This window comes from Somniosus microcephalus, chromosome 4 (assembly GCF_052327205.1).
Source record: "Somniosus microcephalus isolate GS21.2 chromosome 4, FLI_Smic_1.0, whole genome shotgun sequence".
Classification (NCBI taxonomy): Eukaryota; Metazoa; Chordata; class Chondrichthyes; order Squaliformes; family Somniosidae; genus Somniosus; species Somniosus microcephalus.
The window spans coordinates 321,902,126-321,922,425 of record NC_140990.1 but is presented as its reverse complement, the minus strand read 5'-3'; the positions used below and the strand labels follow the sequence as shown (position 1 = coordinate 321,922,425).

General features: G+C 44.2%; 1 protein-coding gene across 4 annotated transcripts in view; it reads left to right on the top strand.

Moving 5' to 3' along the window:
• The window catches only part of sec22a (SEC22 homolog A, vesicle trafficking protein), a 93,574-nt gene that overhangs the window by 28,070 nt on the left and 45,204 nt on the right, over positions 1-20,300 (top strand). For 3 of the 4 annotated variants that reach the window (XM_085986834.1, XM_085986833.1, XM_085986832.1), the window contains exons 3-4: positions 8,114-8,277; positions 9,442-9,621. In XM_085986834.1, coding sequence (XP_085842960.1) covers positions 8,114-8,277; positions 9,442-9,621 — 344 coding nt within the window. Of the gene's footprint in view, positions 1-8,113; positions 8,278-9,441; positions 9,622-11,539; positions 11,752-20,300 lie in introns of all 4 variants that reach the window. The other variant, XM_085986835.1, reaches the window with a different exon arrangement.

Below are 20,300 nucleotides of genomic sequence, written 5' to 3'. Positions count from 1 at the left end.
AATGTATGCAGTCGATGATGGCCTGCACCTGTGGGAAGTCAGCCAGAGCCGCGAAGCTGAGTGCCCACTCATTAACACTGACTTCATCAATGGCAAAGTTGATATAATTGTCTGACTTGTGAAACATGGCACCTGGATGATGCATCTGGGCGGCCAACTGCGAGATCCCGCAAATGTCTGCTGCAGATTCCTGGAAGGAGCCTGAGGTGAAGAAGTTGAGCGCGGTGGTGACTTTGCCAGCCACCGGTAAGCAGTCCACCAGGACCTCTGGGCAGCAGGTCTTGTTCCAGCAAGCTACAAATGTCTGCGATGACCTGGCGCGATAGCCCAAGCCTCCTGAAGCACTGTTGCTCAGTCATGTTGAGGAAACTCCTCCTCTGCCTGTATACCCTGTGTTGGTATTGCCTCTGGCACGCTGCAGGTTGTTGAGAAGGCTGCTGTTGTGGTTGCTGCTGGTGTTGGTGGTGGGGCTCATCTTGGTCTGATTCTGAGGACCAAGGCGAGACAGTACGGCACCCACGCTGATGTAGTAGATGGCAGGTAAAGTGGAGATCAGAGGCCCAATCCCTCAATGTTGTGATAGTGAGTAGCAATGTGGTGATGGTGGTTTCCGAGGTTTCAAAAATGATCTGCAAGCTGCAGACACCGAAATCTGTGGACAAAATGGAGTGAGCAAGAACCTTTCCATGAGGTAAGTAATGAGGTTGCAGTATTTGTGCTTTTCCCAGCTGTCAATGAATGAACTCGCCAATGGCCACTGAGCTTCCGCCTCCTCTTCGCAGGTGAGGTACCTGACCTCCATGAATCCCGTGCGCTGGCATTAAAATCACTCTTAAGGGTCTATCAGCAAGCACTTAATGATTTCACTGAGGTCGCCTGCCTCTGCCGATCGGGTCCATGTCGCGCCTTCAAAGCCGCCCGAGTTAAATGTGCGAGGGGGGGGGCGCGGGATGATGGCGGGTTCCCGACGCGCTCGCTATTTCTGGGATTTTTACTGCCGACCTGCCCCCCAAACTCGCACGCCCGGCATCGGGAAAATTCCAGCCCAGGTTTTACAGAGCAAGGCACAGATGAGAAATGTTACCGATTGTTAACAAATGGAACAATGCTGTGTAAACCTAAATGCAGATTAATGTCTTCCGCAGAGCACTTTGTTCAAACTTGTATACAGGTCAATGTCAGCCAAAGGGTCAGCTGTGTTTTTGTAGCGCATGGATTAGTCACTGCCTTGTGTATATTGTCTAAAATAATGAATAGTTGGTGGAGAATTGGAGATGTGTATGTGGCCCCTTGTTGGCTTGGGACTTGTGTAAAATGAAGATGTTAAAGCTGCTTTTGTTTGCTATAGTGGTTGAAACTGCCTTAAAATGAAATAAATACAACAAAGCCAGCTTTACCTATTGTTCTGGAGATCTGTGACTCCTAACTCCATGTTTGCTTGTTTCATTAATCATCTTAAATGTCGTCATGTTTCTGCAGTTCCCACCACAATCCGAGGTCAGCCCTGCTATATTTTGCTGTGCAGTGCAGTCTAGCAAAGAGATCTGTCCGGGAAGTGAGGGGAGGTGATGACTGACGTCTCTTTAATCCAACATTAATGGACTTGTTGAAAGCATAAGGCTGGAGAGACATCCCGCCAAAAAAAACACACATGACCTGGACCTCTGTTTTTATTTTTAAATGTGATTTCTTTCGGCTGGTGGTGATATATTAAAGTACTTTCTACCCATCTCCAGTGCAAATGTTATCAGTGTTGTTCAAACAGACACAAAGCAGTAATGCTGAAGTCCCACCTGTACTTTTCGTGTACAGGTTGAGTGTCCTGAATCCAGCAACCTCGGGGCCGAGGCTGAGCCGGTTTTCGTGGTTTTTCCAGACTTCAGAACGTGTTTCTGATGTCCGAAGTCCGGAAATATCGCAACCTGGGCTCGGCCGTTTCTGGACTTCGGACATCAGAAACACGTTCTGAGTGCAGAAATGCCTGGGCCCAGGTTGCGGTTTGACAGGGTGTCCGGATTCCGGAACATTTCACGGATTCTGGAACTCTGGATTTTGGACGCTCAACCTGTATTACCGTGCAACTTACATTTCACAAGCTTGCAATTGTTTCTTAAAGGTGCCAGGATTTTTACCTCCATGTTTTTCCTGGATGTCTCTTCCATGCATTGACTGCTCTGTGTGAAGAAGATTTTCCTGACATCAGCCCATAATTTACCTTTTGCTAGTTTGAATCTATGGCTACTTGTCCTAGACTTGCAGTGTAATATTTCAGATATACCTTTTCCATTCCCTTCACTGTCTTGTACAGTACATCTATTTAAGATCACACCTCGGACGCCTACATTCCAGGCTGAAAAGCCCAAGTTCCTCCAGCCTTTCCTCAACTCAGTCTTTTGACACTGTGGATCAGCCTTGTAGCTGTTCACTGCACTGCAGTTCAGCATTCTATTGGCTTTGTTGAGTGCTGCTCTACATTGATGGGATAGGTTGAGTACTGAGTCTACTTAGACTCCTAGGAGACTCCTTGGTATGTTTCGGATTCAATCTTGTATTTCAACATCATTCATGAAAAGCATTTGTCGCTTATTTTTCCTTCAATCAACATCACTGAAAAACAGATGATCTGGTCATTCTCACTTTGCTGTTTGTGGGAGCTTGCTGTGCACAAATTGGCTGCTACGTTTCGTGCATTACAGCAGTGACTACACTTCAAATGTACTTCATTAGCTATAAAGCGCTTTCTTTCCTTCTTTGAGGTAGAGCAGGAAGAGCCCAGGTTCAATCCGCAGTCTGAGTTAGCTAATATCACTTGGGAATCTGTAGGGGAACTACAATTGGCCTCAATACCTGCGGGTGTACGTACACAAATCTTTGAAGGTGGCAGGACAAGCTGAGAAGACTTTATATAAAAAAAAAAAAAAAAAAGCATCAGCATATGGGACCCTTGGCTTTATTAATAGAGGCATAGAGTACAAACGCCAGGAAGTTATGCGAAACCTTTATAAAACGCTGGTTAGGCCTCAGCTGGAGTATTGTGTTCAATTCTGGGTACAGGAAACTTTGTGCTATCCGGCACCGACGGGACCGAGCTGTTGCCGTCCCATCAAAACTGCCGGACAAACCAGCGCTAATGTTAAAACATACGGAAGCTTTTGAGCTCCGTATCTAGCAACAAACCCTGTTGTTTAGCAACAGCTTCTAAACAGTCGGCCGTAGCTTGCAAGCGTCTCTGTAGCTAAGCAACAGCTTTAGCTAGACCTTGCAGAGCCTGACTGGTGGGGGAAAAAAAAGCAACGAAAAGAAAAAAACTTACTGATCCGACTCCTGAATTTTGCCGGTGGCGCGAGCATTCCGGACAGTTAACCTCCGGATAAACCAAAGTTTCCTGTACCACACTTTAGGATGGAGGACAAGGCCTTAGAGCGGGTGCAGAGGAGATTTACTGGAATGATACCAGGATTGAGTATCTGGCGAGACCGGAGAAGCTGGGGTTGTTCTCATTATAGCAGAAAAGGTTAAGAGGAGATTTGATAGAGGTGTTCAAAATCATGAACGGTTTTGATAAGAAGAAACTATTTCTGGTGGCAGAAGGCGTTCAGTTACCAGAGGACACAGATTTAAGGTGATTGGCAAAAGAATCAGAGGTGACATGAAACATTTTTTTACACAGCGAGTTGTGATCTGGAATGTACTGCCTGAAGGATGGTGGAAGCAGATTCAATAGTAACTTTCAGAAGAGAATTGGATAAATACAATGAAGAAAAAATTTACAGGGCTATGGGGAAAGAGCAGGGGAGTGAGACTAATTGGATAGCTCTTTCAAAGAGCCGGCAAGGGCGCGATGGGCCAAATGGCAGCCTCCTGTGCTGTATCATTCTGTGGTTCTATAAAATACATAAGTGCTAGATTGTAATTTTCTGGTTAAGCTGAAGGGTTAAAAAAAGATCTGTTTTAGTTTTAATCATATGTCACACATTATCCTCCGTCTTCCCTTCCCGTGTGAATTTTTGTGCTGATCACGTTGGGGATGTCATTGCTAGGAAATTGAACACTTATCAATTGGTCATACCTTGGTCATCCATTTAATACAGCCACATACAGAGCAAAGGACCCCCTACTTCCCTGCAACAATATGCCTTGAGCGCAACCTCAGAGTCACTTGCTACTAAACCATTTTAACGGCATCTTTGAGTGAGATGGCCAAATTGTGCCTTGTTACAGGCAGTTTTTCTGCTGTGAGCCCATGCTGACTTAGAACTGGTTGACACTCCCTTTCACTAGAGCAATGAAGCTTTTATTCTAGCTGGATTTGAACTCCGGCCCTAGAGGAGAAAAGACAGTCCCCTACTTTACCTATTGCCTAAGTGTCATTTTTCCCCCTCTTGTTTGACACGGGAATGTATCGTGAAACAGACAGATACTTTATATTCTGCCTCCTTCAATAGATCATGTAGCTTTTGGAATAGTCTTGAAATCTAGAAGACGCAGCGACATGAAAAGAAATAGTTCAAGCTGCCTTTACTTTGCGAAATAGTATGTATTGTCTAGCAACCTAATCAGAGCATTGGATTGAATTGTTGCTACTCAAAATATAGCCTACTAAAAAAGTACAGAATATAGCCTACTAAAAAAGTACAGAAGTGTGAAGATACAGCTAACGTGATTAACTGAGGTTGGTAGTGTTGGGGGAGAGGGGAAATAGGCCTAACATTGCAGGTACAAGAAATGCTACATTGACCAGTTGTGTGTGTAAAATCATAGAATAAAAGAACTATGTTATCCTGTTATATGGAGAGGTGAGGGATTATCGCATGATTATGGTAACTTTCTCTTTCTGTGCAGTTTTAGGATGCATTTATACTCCCAAGCTTAGCGTTGGCGCAAAGTGATTTTGGTTTAATACCAGCGATACATTTCAGCAGTACATTTATGTAGTATAATAATTCGGGCCCAAAGTATGTTCAGAGCAAAGTGGAGTGAGACTGCCATGAATTTTGCTCTCATTCATTCCTGTGGCAGGACAAGCGTTGACTGGATTCCGGCTGTTTTTACACTATAATTGCAGTGTGAAGCAGTTTTGATTCAAACCAATACTACAGCCATAATGTAAATGCATCCTAAGATGGCATCAGAATGCAGGTAAGGAATGTACTTTTAACGTTTTTAAAACCGTCATTGTTATTAAGTTAGCCTATAATTTTCACAACCCACACCAGAGACAAAAATCTAGGCTGACACTCCAGGGCTGCACGGTCGGAGGTGCTGTCTTTCGGATGAGACATTAAACCGAGGCCCCGTCTGCTCTCAGGTGGACGTAAAAGATCCCATGGCACTATTTTGAAGAAGAGCAGGGGGAGTTATACCTGGTGTCCTGGCCAATATTTATCCCTCAGTTAGCATCACTAATAAAACAGATTATCTGGCCATTATCACATTTTTGTTTGTGGGAGCTTGCTGTGCGCAAAGTGGCTGCTGTGTTTCCAACCCTACAACAGTGACTACACTTCAAAGAAGCAGCACGGTGGCATAGTGGTTAGCACTGTTGCCTCACAGCGCCAGGGACCCGGGTTCAAATCTGGCCTCGGGTGACTGTGTGGAGTTTGCACATTCTCCCTGTGTTTGCGTGGGTTTCCTCCGGGTGCTCCGGTTTCCTCCCACAGTCCAAAGATGTGCGGGTTAGGTTGATTGGCCATGATAAAAAAAATTGGCCCTTAGCGTTAGGGGGGATTAAATACGTGGGGTTACGGGGTTACACGGATAGGGCTTGTGTGGGATGGCTGTCGGTGTAGGGACCGGGTGCTAGGGTTTGGATGATCAGCCATGATCTCGTTGAATGGTGCAGCAGGCTCGAAGGGCCGAATGGCCTACTCCTCCTATGTTTCTATGTTTCTAAAAGTGCTTCATTGGCTGTAAAGCCCTTTGGGACGTCCTGAGGTCATGAAAGGCACTATATAAATACAAGTCTTTCTTGTTTTATGGCTATTTTGATAAACTTAACCACTACTTTGGTTTATCAAACAGGAATTCAGGCTTACAGACATTATTGTACATTTGGGGTCACTGATGTAAGCTGAGGCGGCAGTTGTTTACTGTAGAGCACAAGACAACACAGCTGTCTAGGTTTTAATTTTTTCTTGAAATTATTTTAAGTTTGAAATGTTGGACAGCATCATAGCGCCATCATTGGAGCACCAACCCATAGCTCAGTAGAGTGGCAGGTTTGTGTCCACAAACTTGTCTCGGCCATGTTGCTGTGGGGAAGTGATGAATTTGTGTTTCTTCACAAGTTGGGAGAGAATGTCGGTGGGTGAGTTTTCTCCAGTTCACTTTTGTGCACCTTCCACTGGCTGATTCAGAGTGACTGAAGGCCTGTGAGCAGGTTGCCTGCTCTCCTTAACTGCGCCTGGTGTGAGGACACCAGGTTAAAGGAGAAAATACATTTCCTAATAAGGGAGGGGCTTGTAACCTCACTTTCACTCCCCCCCCCCCCCCCCCCCCCCCCGCAAAAAACATTTTCTTCCATTTTAATGTGCTTTGTGAGGTCTGTTAGCAATAATGTGCTTTTATTGCTGCAGCAACACTCACTCATTCACGATTCCCTGTTGTTGGCAATCCGCTACAATGCAATCTGTTCTCCTGTAAGAGCTTTCCCTTTTGGATTTCAACCCAAGACTACAGTAAGACCAGCCTTGTTTCTCCTATTACCATCTGAAGCATCTTTACAGTCAACTATGAAGCTCAGGATTTGGTGGTGAAACACTGTCGGAGGTGCCGTTGTAATGTAGGAAACCCGGCAGCCAATTTGTGCACAGCAAGCTCCCACAAACAGCAATGTGATAATGACCAGATAATCTACTTTTAGTGATGCTGATTGAGGGATAAATATTGGCCCTGGACACCGGGGAGAACTCCCCTGCTCCTCTTAGAAATAGTGCCATAGGATCTTTTCCGTCCACCTGAGAGAACAGATGTGGCCTTGGTTTAACATCGCACCCGAAAGACGGCACCTCCGACAGTGTAGCACTCCCTCAGCACTGCACTGGAGCATCAGCCTAGATTTTTTTTTTTTTTTTTTTTTTTTTTGCTCAAGTCTCTGGAGTGGGACTTGAACCCACATCCTTCTGACTCAGAGGCGAGGGTGCTACCAACTGAGCCACAGCAGACCAGTCACCTTCAGCAGCAAAGCAGACTGCCGCTGAATTCAGGAGCACGCGTGGGTATGTTGTGCATTAAATTAATGCCGAATGTTGATTTGCTATCAACTGAGCCACAGCTGACTGGAAAGGTTCAGCAAAGATTCACCAGGATATTACAGTTAAGAAGAGAGACTTAAGTTAGGGTTTTTCAGTAATGCTGAGAAGGTTGAAGGGTGACCTGATGTAAGTCTTCAAGATATGAAGGAAGTAGTCATATGATTGTTTCCCCTGGTCAGTGAGACGGTAACATGCGGGCACAAATTCATGATAATCACAAAAACAATTAGAAGGGAGGTCCGAGTTTTTTTAAACAAAGTAGTGTAGAATTCGCTAGAGTCCTTAAATTCTTTGAAATGTGAAAAGGAAATCGTTTCCTGACTTGGAAATATATCGCCGTTCCTTCATTGTCGCTGGGTCAAATTCCTGGAACTCCCTCCCTAACAGCACTGTTGGGAGTACTTTCACCACACGGACTGCGGCGGTTTAATAAGGCGGCTCACCACCACCTTCTCAAGGGAAATTAGCGATGGGCAATAAATGCTGGCGTTGCCAGCGATGCCCACATCCCATGAATGAATAAAAGGAAAAGAGCGTGGAATTAGATTAGATGGCTTGTGAAGAAAAACACTGGTGCAGATTTTCTGCTTTCGTTCTGTCGCACAACCTATGCTGAGTCTGAGTTGTGGTTAAATTCATATATTATGTCAAATTTGAAGTACGACTAAAACATGGTTTTCAAGTTTTTTTTTTCTGTTTCAGAAGAGTCAAGTTCATTTCATACATTTGCAAAATGTATAATGGAGTAATTTTTGTAATGTACATTTTGCTAGATTATTCATGAACCATTTCTTTAGAGTAATTGCATTTCATTATTTTCTGTATTATAGATCTAATTAACTTGTTCTTCCTCTCCTTAGCTTTATAAGTTCATTAGGAGTGGGGTATATGATGATCTGCTCTGAAAACTACCCAAATGTCCTCGCTTTCTGTTTCTTGGATGAACTGCAGCGAGAATTCATTACTTTATATGATACGTTGAGGATAAACACTGCTGTCAGACCATACTCCTTCATAGAATTTGGTGAGCTTCCAGTCAGGCTTCTTTTCCATAAATCGATTGCATGATGAAGGAAGTAATGATAATCTGTCTCCTAAAGTGCAAATTTGTGGAGTGGAAAGACTTTAAAATTGTTAATTACATATTACTGAGAGAGAAGCAGATACACTTTGATAAATATGTAAATCTAATTAATTTTATTACACGGAATATCATTTGTCATTTTGATATTGTAAAGTCGGGTGTATAAGTCACATCTTGCATAGTAATTTGGACAAGTGAGTCTGTTACAAGGAGGCCTCTTGTATAATTGAGACCAAACTACAACGGAATATTTTTGTCTATACTGTGGAATAATGTACAATAAATAATGGGGACTGCACGGCACATTACCTCAGCGTACAATCCTTTGCGCTCTGCAGTAAGGAGTACAGTCCATCTCCGACTGATGGGGTAAAATCAGTCTCTCTGTCTTCAACTGAGAAGTTGGGCAGGTGACATGTTTGCCTTCTCTGGCAACGAGGTATGTAGGTTGACTTGGACATCCGAGTTCCCCTCGCCTCTCTTCCTCTCCTCCCGACAGCCTGGGTAAGGTTAGGAGCTTGCCATATGGCAGATAACGGAGGCTGTGAGCTTCCAGTGGTAAGTTATCTTAAAAGTACTTGCTCTGCTCGTCTTTGGCTGAAGAATTGCAATGAATCATTGCAGTGCCAACAAAGAATATTGATTTGATAGAAAGGAAAGTCTAAGGGGAAGTAGTTTTTGTTTCAAACTACTTCACCTTTTTGTAGTGGGGGGAAAAAAACCAACTGTCTTGCTAGTAGCCGGTAGAATTTTTTCTTTAAGTTAATTTTATCACTAGCATGTCGTGTTTCCCTCCCAGCTGGGCCGTTCTGGTGATGTGACTTAGAGGGAGAGCACTGGAGTAGTTCCACTGTGAGCTCTAGTTTCAAAAACTGGCTTCCGGACCACTTTAGATCAGCCCAGTGCTACCCCCGTCCCCGCTACTGGGGGAAAAAAAAATCAAAGATTCCGTTGTTTCAGTTATAGGTCAAATTTTTTCACCCAAGAAACAATAATCTATTTAAATTAAATCTATATTTTTAATGCAACAAACTCCCCTAAAGTCTACTTTTTAAAAGAAAAAAAGTTTTTATTTTTTGAAATGTGTTTACTTTAAATCTCCAGATAATTTCATCCAGAAGACCAAGCAGAGGTACAATAACCCTCGGTCTCTATCTACCAAGATAAACCTCGCTGACATGCAGACAGAGATCAAATTGAGGCCGCCCAATCAGCTAACTATGCTTGATCTTGGAACAGCAAATGGAAATGTACATGTACATTCTGCCCCCTATAAGGGGATAGGTGAGGCACTTTTATTTTTTTGCAAGTTTTATAATTATGTGGTACCAAAAGGTTTTGCCCTGACCCCGCACCGTCATCATCTTCATAACAGCTTCACATCGCCTCTCCTAAGACTTACCATCTGCTTACCACTCCTATTTAAGAAGGAGTTGGATATATTTCTTAAGGCTAAAGGGATCAAGGGATATGGGGAGAAAGCAGGGACAGCGTACTGAATTTGGATGATCAGCCATGATCTCATTAAATGGTGGCACAGGCTCGAGGGGCCGAATGGCCTACTCCTGCTCCTATCTTCTATGTTTCTTCCTTATTCCCTCTCCGCTCAACTCCTGGTACAGTTCTCTCTGAACAACAGAATTTATGTAGCATCTTTAATGTAACAAAACATCCCAAGACACTTCACAGAAGCCTAATCAGACAAAAATCTCCTCAGACCACTAATCACTGACACCGTCAACTGCATTTAAAACGCTCTTTAAAACCTACCTCTTCTACCAAGCTTTTGATCACTTGCCCTAATATCCTGTTATGTGGCTCAGTGTCAGATTTTGTCTGATAACGCTCCTTTGAAGCATCTTGGGATGCTTTACTACCTTAAAAGCGCTATATAAATGCAAGGTGGTGGTGTTGCTTCTGTGCCTCAGGCATCGGTCTTTCTCAGCCCTTTCTCATCCCACTCTAAAAAGCCCACCCTTGACCTTCTGTACTCTCCAGCTGTAGACCCAGCTTTGACCTCCCTTCCTTTATACGGTTCTCAAACACTTCATTGGCACCCAACTCCATGCCCAACTCTTCCACCACTCTCCATTCAAATCCCTTCATTGTGGGTTCTCTGCTGTCCACAATACTGAGACCACCCTGGTAAGAAATCCTATGTGACTGCAGCTTCAGCATGTTATCCCCGTCACGTACATTCAAATGTGTGTAAATAAGGGTGAGAGGACTATCGGGTCTACCCAGATCACCCCACCCAGTTTATGTTGCAGCTGCTCACATTGATCATCCAGTCCCTAGCAATATTGTCAAAAAAGCCTGCAGCCAGTTCAGGAAAAATCCTCCGTTTCCCTAAGTCAGTCGAGCAAACTTCAGAAGACCACGGTTGGCCGTGATTCCTCACAATCTCAACTAACTAGCAACTAGGGCAGCAAGCGCATGGGAACACCACCTCCAAGTTCCCCTCCAAGTCACACACCATCCTGTCTTAGAAGTATATTGCCAATCCTTCATCTTCACTGGATCAAAATCCTGGAACTCCCTACCTAACAACACTGGGAGTACCTTCACCACACGGACTGCAACGGTTCAAGAAGGCGACTCATCACCACCATCTCAAGGGCAATTAGGGATGGGCAATAAATGCTGGCTTTGCCAATGATGCCCACATCCCAGGAATGAATTTATAAAAAAACATAACTGGAAATGTCCCCTACCCTCAGCAACTTCTCAAGTTCCCCTTTAAAGGACTATACACATTCGTACTCATCATATCTCGGTAGTTTGTTCCAGAGTGCAATGATGCTCTGTGAAAAGAAATATTTCCTGGCATCTAACCAAACTCCTTGCCTGTGGATTTTATTGGCATGACCTCTAGTCCAACCATCCCCATCAATTTCAAATGGCATATAGTCAAATAGTACTAGAACCAATCCTTTCATCATTCTGTAAACTTCAATCATCTCCCCTTCAAGCATGTGTTTTTTCCAGAGTAACAGTAATTCTTGAAGCCTATATTCATAACAAAGGGCTCTTAAAATTTGGTGTCGTTCTGGTTGCTCTTCTTTGCACCCTTTGCAGAGCCATCACTGTGGGACCACAATGGACATCATACTCCAACTGTGGACGTACCAAAGCCTTATCAGTTATTTTATACTCAATGATACAAGCAATACAACCTAAACCCTATTTACTTTATTTGTAGAAGCCTCAAATGATCAACTGCAATGCCCATATCTTTTTTTCTGGTCTGATTTCTTAATGGATACTCTTGTGGTATGCCATAAAATAACAACAGAAAATGCTGGAAACACTCAGCAGGCCAGGCAGCATCCATGGAGAGAGAGAAACAGAGTTAACGTTTCAGGTCTGGGACCCTTCATCAGAACTGGAAAAAGCTGGAGATGTAACTGTTAAGTATGTGTATTGTATTGAACAATTAACACAAAGACTTAAACGTATAACTCAAACAGGTCTTTACTGGTTGGAGGTAGGGACTATACTGAATACAAGATTACTGCACAGTGCTTATATACCGGTGTGTTCACCCCCGGTATTACGTCTACAGCAGCCTGAGAAAGTAGTACATCTCTTAAGGTGGAACAGGCTTATTAAGCTCTCTTAAGGTGGAACAGGTTACATACACAACACTCCTCCCTTCTTAGCTTTATAGTCATCCCCCCCATTTAACATAACGTAATAACATATATACATATATAACTTCATGTTTAACGTAACATATCACAGATTCAGTCTCTGCGGAAAACAGTTCACAGATTCAATCTCTACGAACAGTTGCAACATACTCTTAGTGGGAACAGTTTACAGGTTCAGTCTCTGTGGGAACAGTTCGTAAATTCAGTCTCTGATCTTAATTCGTTCCAGACAGCATCTTTTCGTAGTGTTCGGCCGGAGGTAGTAGAAGTAACAATATTTTAAACAATTATTATTTTCGGCCTCTTCTTTTTCTTTTCTGCCTTTTTACAACTCTTGTCGTTCCCATCTTCTCGGCGGACAGCTGTAATGCTACCAACTCTCTATGTTTAGACCTTAAGTGCTTCCTCCGGATTTCAGCACTTTGGGAGTTTCCATCACAATTTGGGCATACCACATCCTCGTAGTATTCACTATCACTCAACAGGTCGAGAGGCCCTTCTACTTCTTCCTTACCCAACTGGACGCTATCCGACTGCTGTTCCTTCTCTATCTCTCTTACTTCCCGTAGTAGAGCCACCTTCTTCCGATGTTCCGTAGACTTTTGGTGCTCCTCCATGATTTCTGCACTTTGGGGGTCGAAGTTACAAGCTGGGCAGGACAGGACATCGTAATATTCGGAGTCGTCCGACAGGTCATGGTAATATTCGGTGTCGTCCTGAGCTAGGCCAGCGAGAGGGTCGTCTATTTCCTCCATACCCAGCTGGACGTTAGCCAGCTCTTGTTCCAAATCCAGACATCTTTCCTGAAGAGACTTCTTCATGTGTACCTCTGCATCCAGCTTTTTCTGGGCTTTCAGCAAGTCGTTTACTAGTGACCTCATTTGTGATTTTAATACTTCAACTTCCTTTGGAGATTGATTGCTCGGACTATGCAATCCCTCTACCGGAGCAGCTGTTTCAGCGGTCTGTTGTTCTACATTGACGTGAGTCAGCGTACTTTTGGCATCCAATGGCTGCTCTGTTGCAGTCGTTTCAGTCTGTGTCGTCACATCAGCCATCTCAATGACTTTTGAGAGCTCCGAACCCTTTTCCTTTGAAGATCGCAGCTCGTGTTCAAGTTTTTCCCATTTCAGAGTCTTGTCCCTCAGCATATGAAGGAGTTGGCTGACCGTTAACTCTTCTGACACCAGATTATGGCACGCACCTTCAGAACCTGAATCAGCTTTGATTCGTTCGGCCTCCTCGCGCAGATGGTTGGTGTGCTCCTGCTCCGTTTTCTCCATCAGTTGCTTCTGTTGACTTTCCAGATTCTCCCACTCTGTAACAAAGAACTTTTTTATTTCATTCATCTCTTGCTCAAAACGGCAAATCATTTGTTCTAATTGCTGTTGTAGTTTGAAATGGAGTTGAGTTCGAGCCCAGTGTCCCTCAAAAATGTGCATATCAGTAGACTTGACAGACTCAGAATTCTCTGTTAAACTATGTTGTTGTTGCTCAGTGGAATTCTGTGCTGAAACTTTGTCTTTTGCACATGGGTTGGTCTTACCATCATCAGTTCTAGAGTCTGGGCTGATTATCTGCACCGAGTTCTCACTCTTTATGGCTTTTAGCGAATGCCAGTCCATATTTATGTTTCTAAACCACTCCCGGCCTAGTAGTGGTGGACCTCCCTCCGGTAGCACATATAAGTCCATTATTTGACTTCCTTCGCCCTTGTTGGCCACTGCAACCTTTATTGTCCCGATGGGGTACACTCTCTGCCCCGTGTAGGTTGTCAATATAATCTCCGTATCCTGTAGGGGAATATGTTGGAATAACCTTCTGTAATCTTTCTTATTCATGACCGACAATGCCGATCCAGTGTCCAATTCCATTTTTACTTGGACTCCTTCTATCTGAAGAGTAACCCAAATTGTCTGGAGGTCTGCACCCTTACCAACGTTGAGTACCCTTAAGCTAGCCAGTTCAATACTGCTTAAGCCAGCCAGTTCATTACTGCTAGCGTCTGAATCGGACTCCTGTTCGGCCACCTTGTGTACTTTTGCGTATTTTCCTTGCGGTGACTTCTTGTTGCTGGTCTTCTTCCCTGACCTGCATACTCTAGCTATGTGTCCAAGCCTACCACAAGTTCTACATTCTTGGTTTTTAAACCAACACTGGTTCTGATCATGCGTTGTCTTTCCACAACGATAACATTTAACAGAACTCACCCCCAATTTGTGTGCACTGAGCTCCGGTGACCGTAGCTGCATTACTGCCGTGCCTCTCGCTGCGGCTTCGTGTGCTGCTGCCATAGTGACCGCCTTCTCAAGCGTCAGCTCATTCTCCTCGAGCAGTCGCTTTTGTGTATCCTGTTTAAATAAACCACACACAAATTTGTCTCGTAGTGCATCTGTCAGTCCCGTTCCAAACTGACAATATTTCGCTAATTTACGCAATTCCAGCAAATATTCAGCATTGCTTTCATGCTGTAGCTGCCTTCTGTCGTAAAATTTAAATCGTTCCGCTAGCATCAGCGGCGTGGGGTTTAGATGATCTTTCAGGACAGTAACAATTTCATCGAACGTCTTATCCGCCGGCTCATCTGGTGATAACAGGTGTTTCAATTGCCCGTATGTCTTCGCACCCATTAAATTTAATAATGTTAGTGCTTTATCAGCCTCACGAATTTTATTGGCCTTACAATAATTTTTAACTCGTTCAACATATATGGCCCAATCTTCGATGTCACTATCAAAGTTGCTAATATTCCCGTGTTTAGGCATTGTAGTACTTTATCAGATTTGCAATTTCTCAGATTTTTTTTTTTCTGCTATCCAAGATGGCGGCTTCCCGCTCTTGCCGTCGTCCTCCGCCCACAAAATGGTGGTTTTCCTGCGCTTGGCGGTCTTCACCCGTCCCCCGACGCCGTCTCCCTTCAGCCCCGAGTGCGGCCCTTATCTCCGCCGCGATCGATGGCCCGCGCTTTTCACCGCGGCTCTCGCGCCTTCAGTGTCTGCCGACGCTGCGCCTTTCAGCCCGAGTGCGGCCCTTATCAGGGATTTCGATCGATGGCCCGGCTGCGCCTCGCACTTGAAAGCGGCCCGGCCCTTATCTGCCGATCGCTATCGCCCTGTACCTCTCTCTTCCCCAGTCCTGTCTTCTACTCCGGTTCACAAGCTGATGGAGGCTTCAGGGTCCTAATGCCTGTCGCTTCCAGTGGGGTGGTGAGTGGTGAGGTTTGAAACCTCTCTTCAACTGCCGTGGAATAACTGCCGCAGGGTAAGAACCTGACTCGTCGCCAGTGTTAGGTATGTGTATTGTATTGAACAATTAACACAAAGACTTAAACGTATAACTCAAACAGGTCTTTACTGGTTGGAGGTAGGGACTATACTGAATACAAGATTACTGCACAGTGCTTATATACCGGTGTGTTCACCCCCGGTATTACGTCTACAGCAGCCTGAGAAAGTAGTACATCTCTTAAGGTGGAACAGGCTTAAGCTCTCTTAAGGTGGAACAGGTTACATACACAACAGTAACATATTAAGCAGGTGCAGAGACGGGGGGGGGCGGGGGGCGGGGGGGGGGTGGAGGAAGGAATTGAAAGAACATGCTGTGAAAATGTTGCAAATGGGAATGGCAAAATCATACTGCATGAAAAATGGGGGCAGGGGCTATTATCTGAAATTGTTGAACTCCATATTGAGTCCGGCAGGCTGTAAAGTGCCCAATCGAAAGATGAGGTGCTGTTCCTTGAGCTTACGTTGAGCTTCATTAGAACAATGTATTAGGCCGAGGGCGGAGAGATCAGAGTGGGAGTGAAGTGGAGAATTAAAGTGACAGGCGACCGGAAGCTCGGGGTCACCCTTACGGACTGAACAGAGGTGTTCCGCAAAGTGGTCGCCCAATCTGCGTTTGGTCTCCCCAATGTAGAGGAGACCGCATCGTGAGCAGTGAATACAGTATATTAAATTGCAAGAAGTACAAGTAAATCGCTGTTTCACCCGGAAGGGGTGTTTGAGGCCCCGGACAGTGGGAAGGGAGGAGGTAAAAGGGCGTGTGTTGCATCTCCTGCGCTTGCATGGGAAGGTGCCAGGTGAAGGAGAAGGGCTGTTGGAGGTGATTGAGGAGTGGACAAGGGTGTTGCGGAGGGAGCGGTCCCTTCGGAATGCTGAAAGGGGAGGTGAGGGGGAAGATGTGTTTGGTGGTGGGATCACGTTGGAGGTGGCGGAAATGGCGGAGGATGATCCGTTGAATGTGGAGGCTGGTGGGGTGAAAGGTGAGTATGCCTGCGGTTTCCTAACCCCATGCGCATAACAGTGCATTTGTCCACATGGCGCTGTCTAACAGTCCCAGTACAGAGCTCTGAGGAGCTCCCTTTGCTTACATGATTTCAGCCAACTAACTATCCAATGTAATAACTGTCCTGAAATCGAATTATTTTATCCTAGCCATCTTTATTAGATGCATTTTGGAAGTCAAGGTATACAATGCCAACTAGACTATCTTCATCCAGCATTACACTTCATCAAAGAACTCGGTCAAGGCAGGGCCTACATTTCCTCAATCTCATTGATCTCTCTGCGGCCTTCAACATGGACAATCATTCCAAACTTCTTGTACAACTAACTTCTTGGTTTTCTGCATTCAAGATGCTATTTAAGTGCAGTTGTCGTAATTGAACATAAACTTACATTTATCTTTAGAAACTGCCACAAACCCAGTGCATCATGTGCCTTTGGTAGGATACACCTCATCTGTAAATACTGCAGCTGCTTCTGAATTTCTTTTCTTAACTTCTGCAGTCAAGGATAGGTAGCGATATATGCTAGGTGTTTCCACCAATCTCCAAGCTTAAGGTAACAGCATAGTACCAACAGCATAGGCCAATGACTGGGAGCTTCAGTCTGTTTGCCAGGGGAATGATGTTTTAGAGTGAGCCTAACAGAAACAAAATGGAAATAAAGGACACTAGCTGCTTGCTTTTATATACTTGACACTGCTCCTTCAACAGCAACAACTACTTATATTTATATAGCACCTTTAACAAAATATCTACTTATGTTTCCTACATTACAACAGTGACTACACTTCAAAAAAAAAGTACTTCATTGGCTGTAAAGTGCTTTGGGACGTCCGGTGGTCATGAAAGGCGCTATATAAATGCAAGTCTTTTTCTTTCTTTATCTCTCTTTCTTTCTCTCTTTCTTTCTCTCTTTCTTTCTCTCTCTCTTTCTCTCTCTCTTTCTCTCTCTCTTTCTCTCTCTCTTTCTCTCTCTCTTTCTCTCTCTCTTTCTCTCTCTCTTTCTCTCTCTCTTTCTCTCTCTCTTTCTCTCTTTTTCTTTCTTCTTTCTCTCTCTCTTTCTCTCTCTTTCTTCTTTCTCTCAAATCAAAAATCAAATCAAATCAACTTTTATTGTCATTGTTAGTGCACAAGTGCAGTACAACGAAATGTAGACTTGCGGCCTTTCCTCCTCTCTTTCTCTCTTCTCTCTCTCTCTCTCTCTCTCTCTCTCTCTCTCACCTGGCTTGGTGTCAAATTTTGCCTGATAACGCTCCTGTGATGCACCTTGGGACCAATGTTCCCCCTGAGGTGCACGGTCGCGCATTGATCATGAGGTCCCGTGCAGGCCAGTCGCCAGCTGCTACCGCTTGAAGAGAAACCGCATGCGGCCGCGCAGTAAATTTAAGGGGCCCGCGCAGGGGAAAAAATTTAGAGGGACCATTGCTTGGGACATTTTACTACATTGAAGGTGCTATATAAATGCAAGTTGTTGCTGTTGTTGTAAAACGCCCCAAGCACTTCACATGAGTGTTATCTGACAGAATTTTTAAAAATTTAAATTTGACAGTCGTGTGAGGAGATATTAGGACAGGTGACCAAAAGATTGGTCGAAGAGGTAGATTTTAAGGAACGTCTTCAAGGAGGACAGAGTTAGAAGCGGAGAGTCTTAGGGAAGGAATTCTGGATTCTAGACAGTTGATGGTCTTTTAAAATATGCCAACAGGAGCTCTTTGCAGTTTAACTTTACAGCATTGGTTCACTGTCTTTAAATTTATTTTTGCTTTATTTTAACACTGTTGTTAACTCAGGGTAATGACTGCATTAGAATAGTACACACAGAAATTTAATACAAGTATGATGATCAGTGAGGTAAAAAAAAGGTCAGAGAAAATGAAACTCCTTTGAATCCAAATGTATTGAGTAAGTTGAAGTCCATAGATCTGTATGATTTATCCTGATGTCAAGTTCTGGGGTTATCCAGATGTCAAATCCTTTGGTGTATTTTTTAGTAAAACCTTTAGTAGGACTTACGCAGCACCTTATACTCTCCTGTTTAATTAAAGTGCTTTTCAATTGTGGCTACTAAATATTTGCAAGGGCAGCCTCCGCTGGGAAGGAATGTGACCCCCATACCTTTGTCTTTCCCTGAAAGAAAAAAAAACTTTAGCTAAACCTCGGCTGTGCAAACAGATAATCATCAGTAGATATGGATTGAGAGCTAATCACCTGCATTGGGCATTAAACTGGTGCTGACACTAAGTGGGGGCTCGTGTTGAATTGATGGCTTACAGTCTCCAAATGATTAATGTTGGCAGCTAGCACTGGAATTCGCTTGCTTTGCTCAGGTGCAGGGATGGGTGAATAGAGCTGTCTAAATCTATTCTCTACTGTTTGGTCAGCAGTGTAAGGCTGAATTTTCAGTCCAGTCGCAGGAATAGGCGTGTGGTTTGAAGTGGAACAAGAACAGTTGCTTTAAATTTTCAGTTAAATTGTGATGGCTGCTCTGATTATTTAACACTGTGGGGAAGAGCTTCAAGCTCTCAATTACCAAGCGTTGGGTGGGGGGGGTTGTATTCTTGAGCTGTTGGTGACTCATCAACCTCGAACAGTTTGTATCCCAGTCTGAACTTTATTCAAGCTTCTTTCTGCTTTTGATGAGTGTGCTTTCCTCGCTCTGCTGGGGCCTCCGTATGAGCATCTGCATTGAAGCAGACCAGGGGTCACAGTCTAAGGATAAGGGGTAAGCCATTTAGGACAGAGATGAGGAGGAATTTCTTCACCCAGAGAGTGGTGAACCTGTGGAATTCTCTACCACAAAAGGCAGTTGAGGCCAATTCATTAAATATATTCAAGAAGGAGTTGGATATATTTCTTAAGGCTAAAGGGATCAAGGGATATGGGGAGAAGGCAGGGACCGGGTACTGAATTTGGATGATCAGCCATGATCTCATTGAATGACGGAGCAGGCTCGAGGGGCCGAATGGCCTACTCCTGCTCCTATCTTCTATGTTTGACTGGGATTGGGAGAGAGAGCTACAGAAAAATCAACCCCATTGTGGAGATTTGCATTTCTTGGCAACTGATTGGTACAGCACTGCTGCCTGCCTCAGTGAAGGCCCACAGTCCAAACTACCGAGTCTCACCTAACCGAAGGAGAATGCGTGTTCAGGACATGGGGTGGGAATGGAAGGTAAAAACAAACCTATTGTTTCTTGGTTGGACTATGATTATAGCATAGAAGAGGAGAATGGGGCAAAGTACTAGATGCGTAAATCATATTTTGCTTTTTATCGTTGTCCCCTGCTGTTTTCTTAGATTTTTGGATATTAAGGGAATCAAGGGATCTAAGGATAGTGCGGGAAGGTGGTGTTGAGGTAGGAGTTCAGTCATGATCTTATTGAATGGCGGAGCAGGCTCGAAGGGCCAAATGGCCTACTCCTGCTCCTATTTCTTATGTTCTTAGTGTATGTTCGTAATAAAGTCAGATCGCTCATTCTAATATATTTGTAAGTGCAGTGCTACCAGAAACAATCAAGCTGAAATGGCAGTTGCAAACATCTGTAGTTAGAGTAAGTAGTGCTGTAGCCCACGTAAAAATGCTATTTTCATGGACTTAATTTCTCAGGAGATTCTGTAAATCTGTCTGAAAGTAATAATAGATAAGAACGGATGCAATCGCACTAACCCTGACCCCCCTCCATGGGTCATTTTACCACTTTTTTTTATGCTCCAGTAACTTTAGATGCACTCACTCACTCTTCAGTGACTCGAGATTGACAGTCGCAATCCGCCTAATCCATTGTCCCTCTGTTGTGTTTTGGACTTTGAAGCTATCAAATCCCCCTTTCACACATGTCCTTGTTTGCACCTGCCTCTTGGCATGATATATGACCCTGATTCACCAAGCAAACTAACACCTCATTTACACTATGGAAGCATATAGAGATTAGTTGGCTCTGAATTGGTCACACACATTGAGGCTGATTTGGATCAGGAAGCATTAAACCATTATTTATTCACAGACCCCAGCGTGGTAGCCA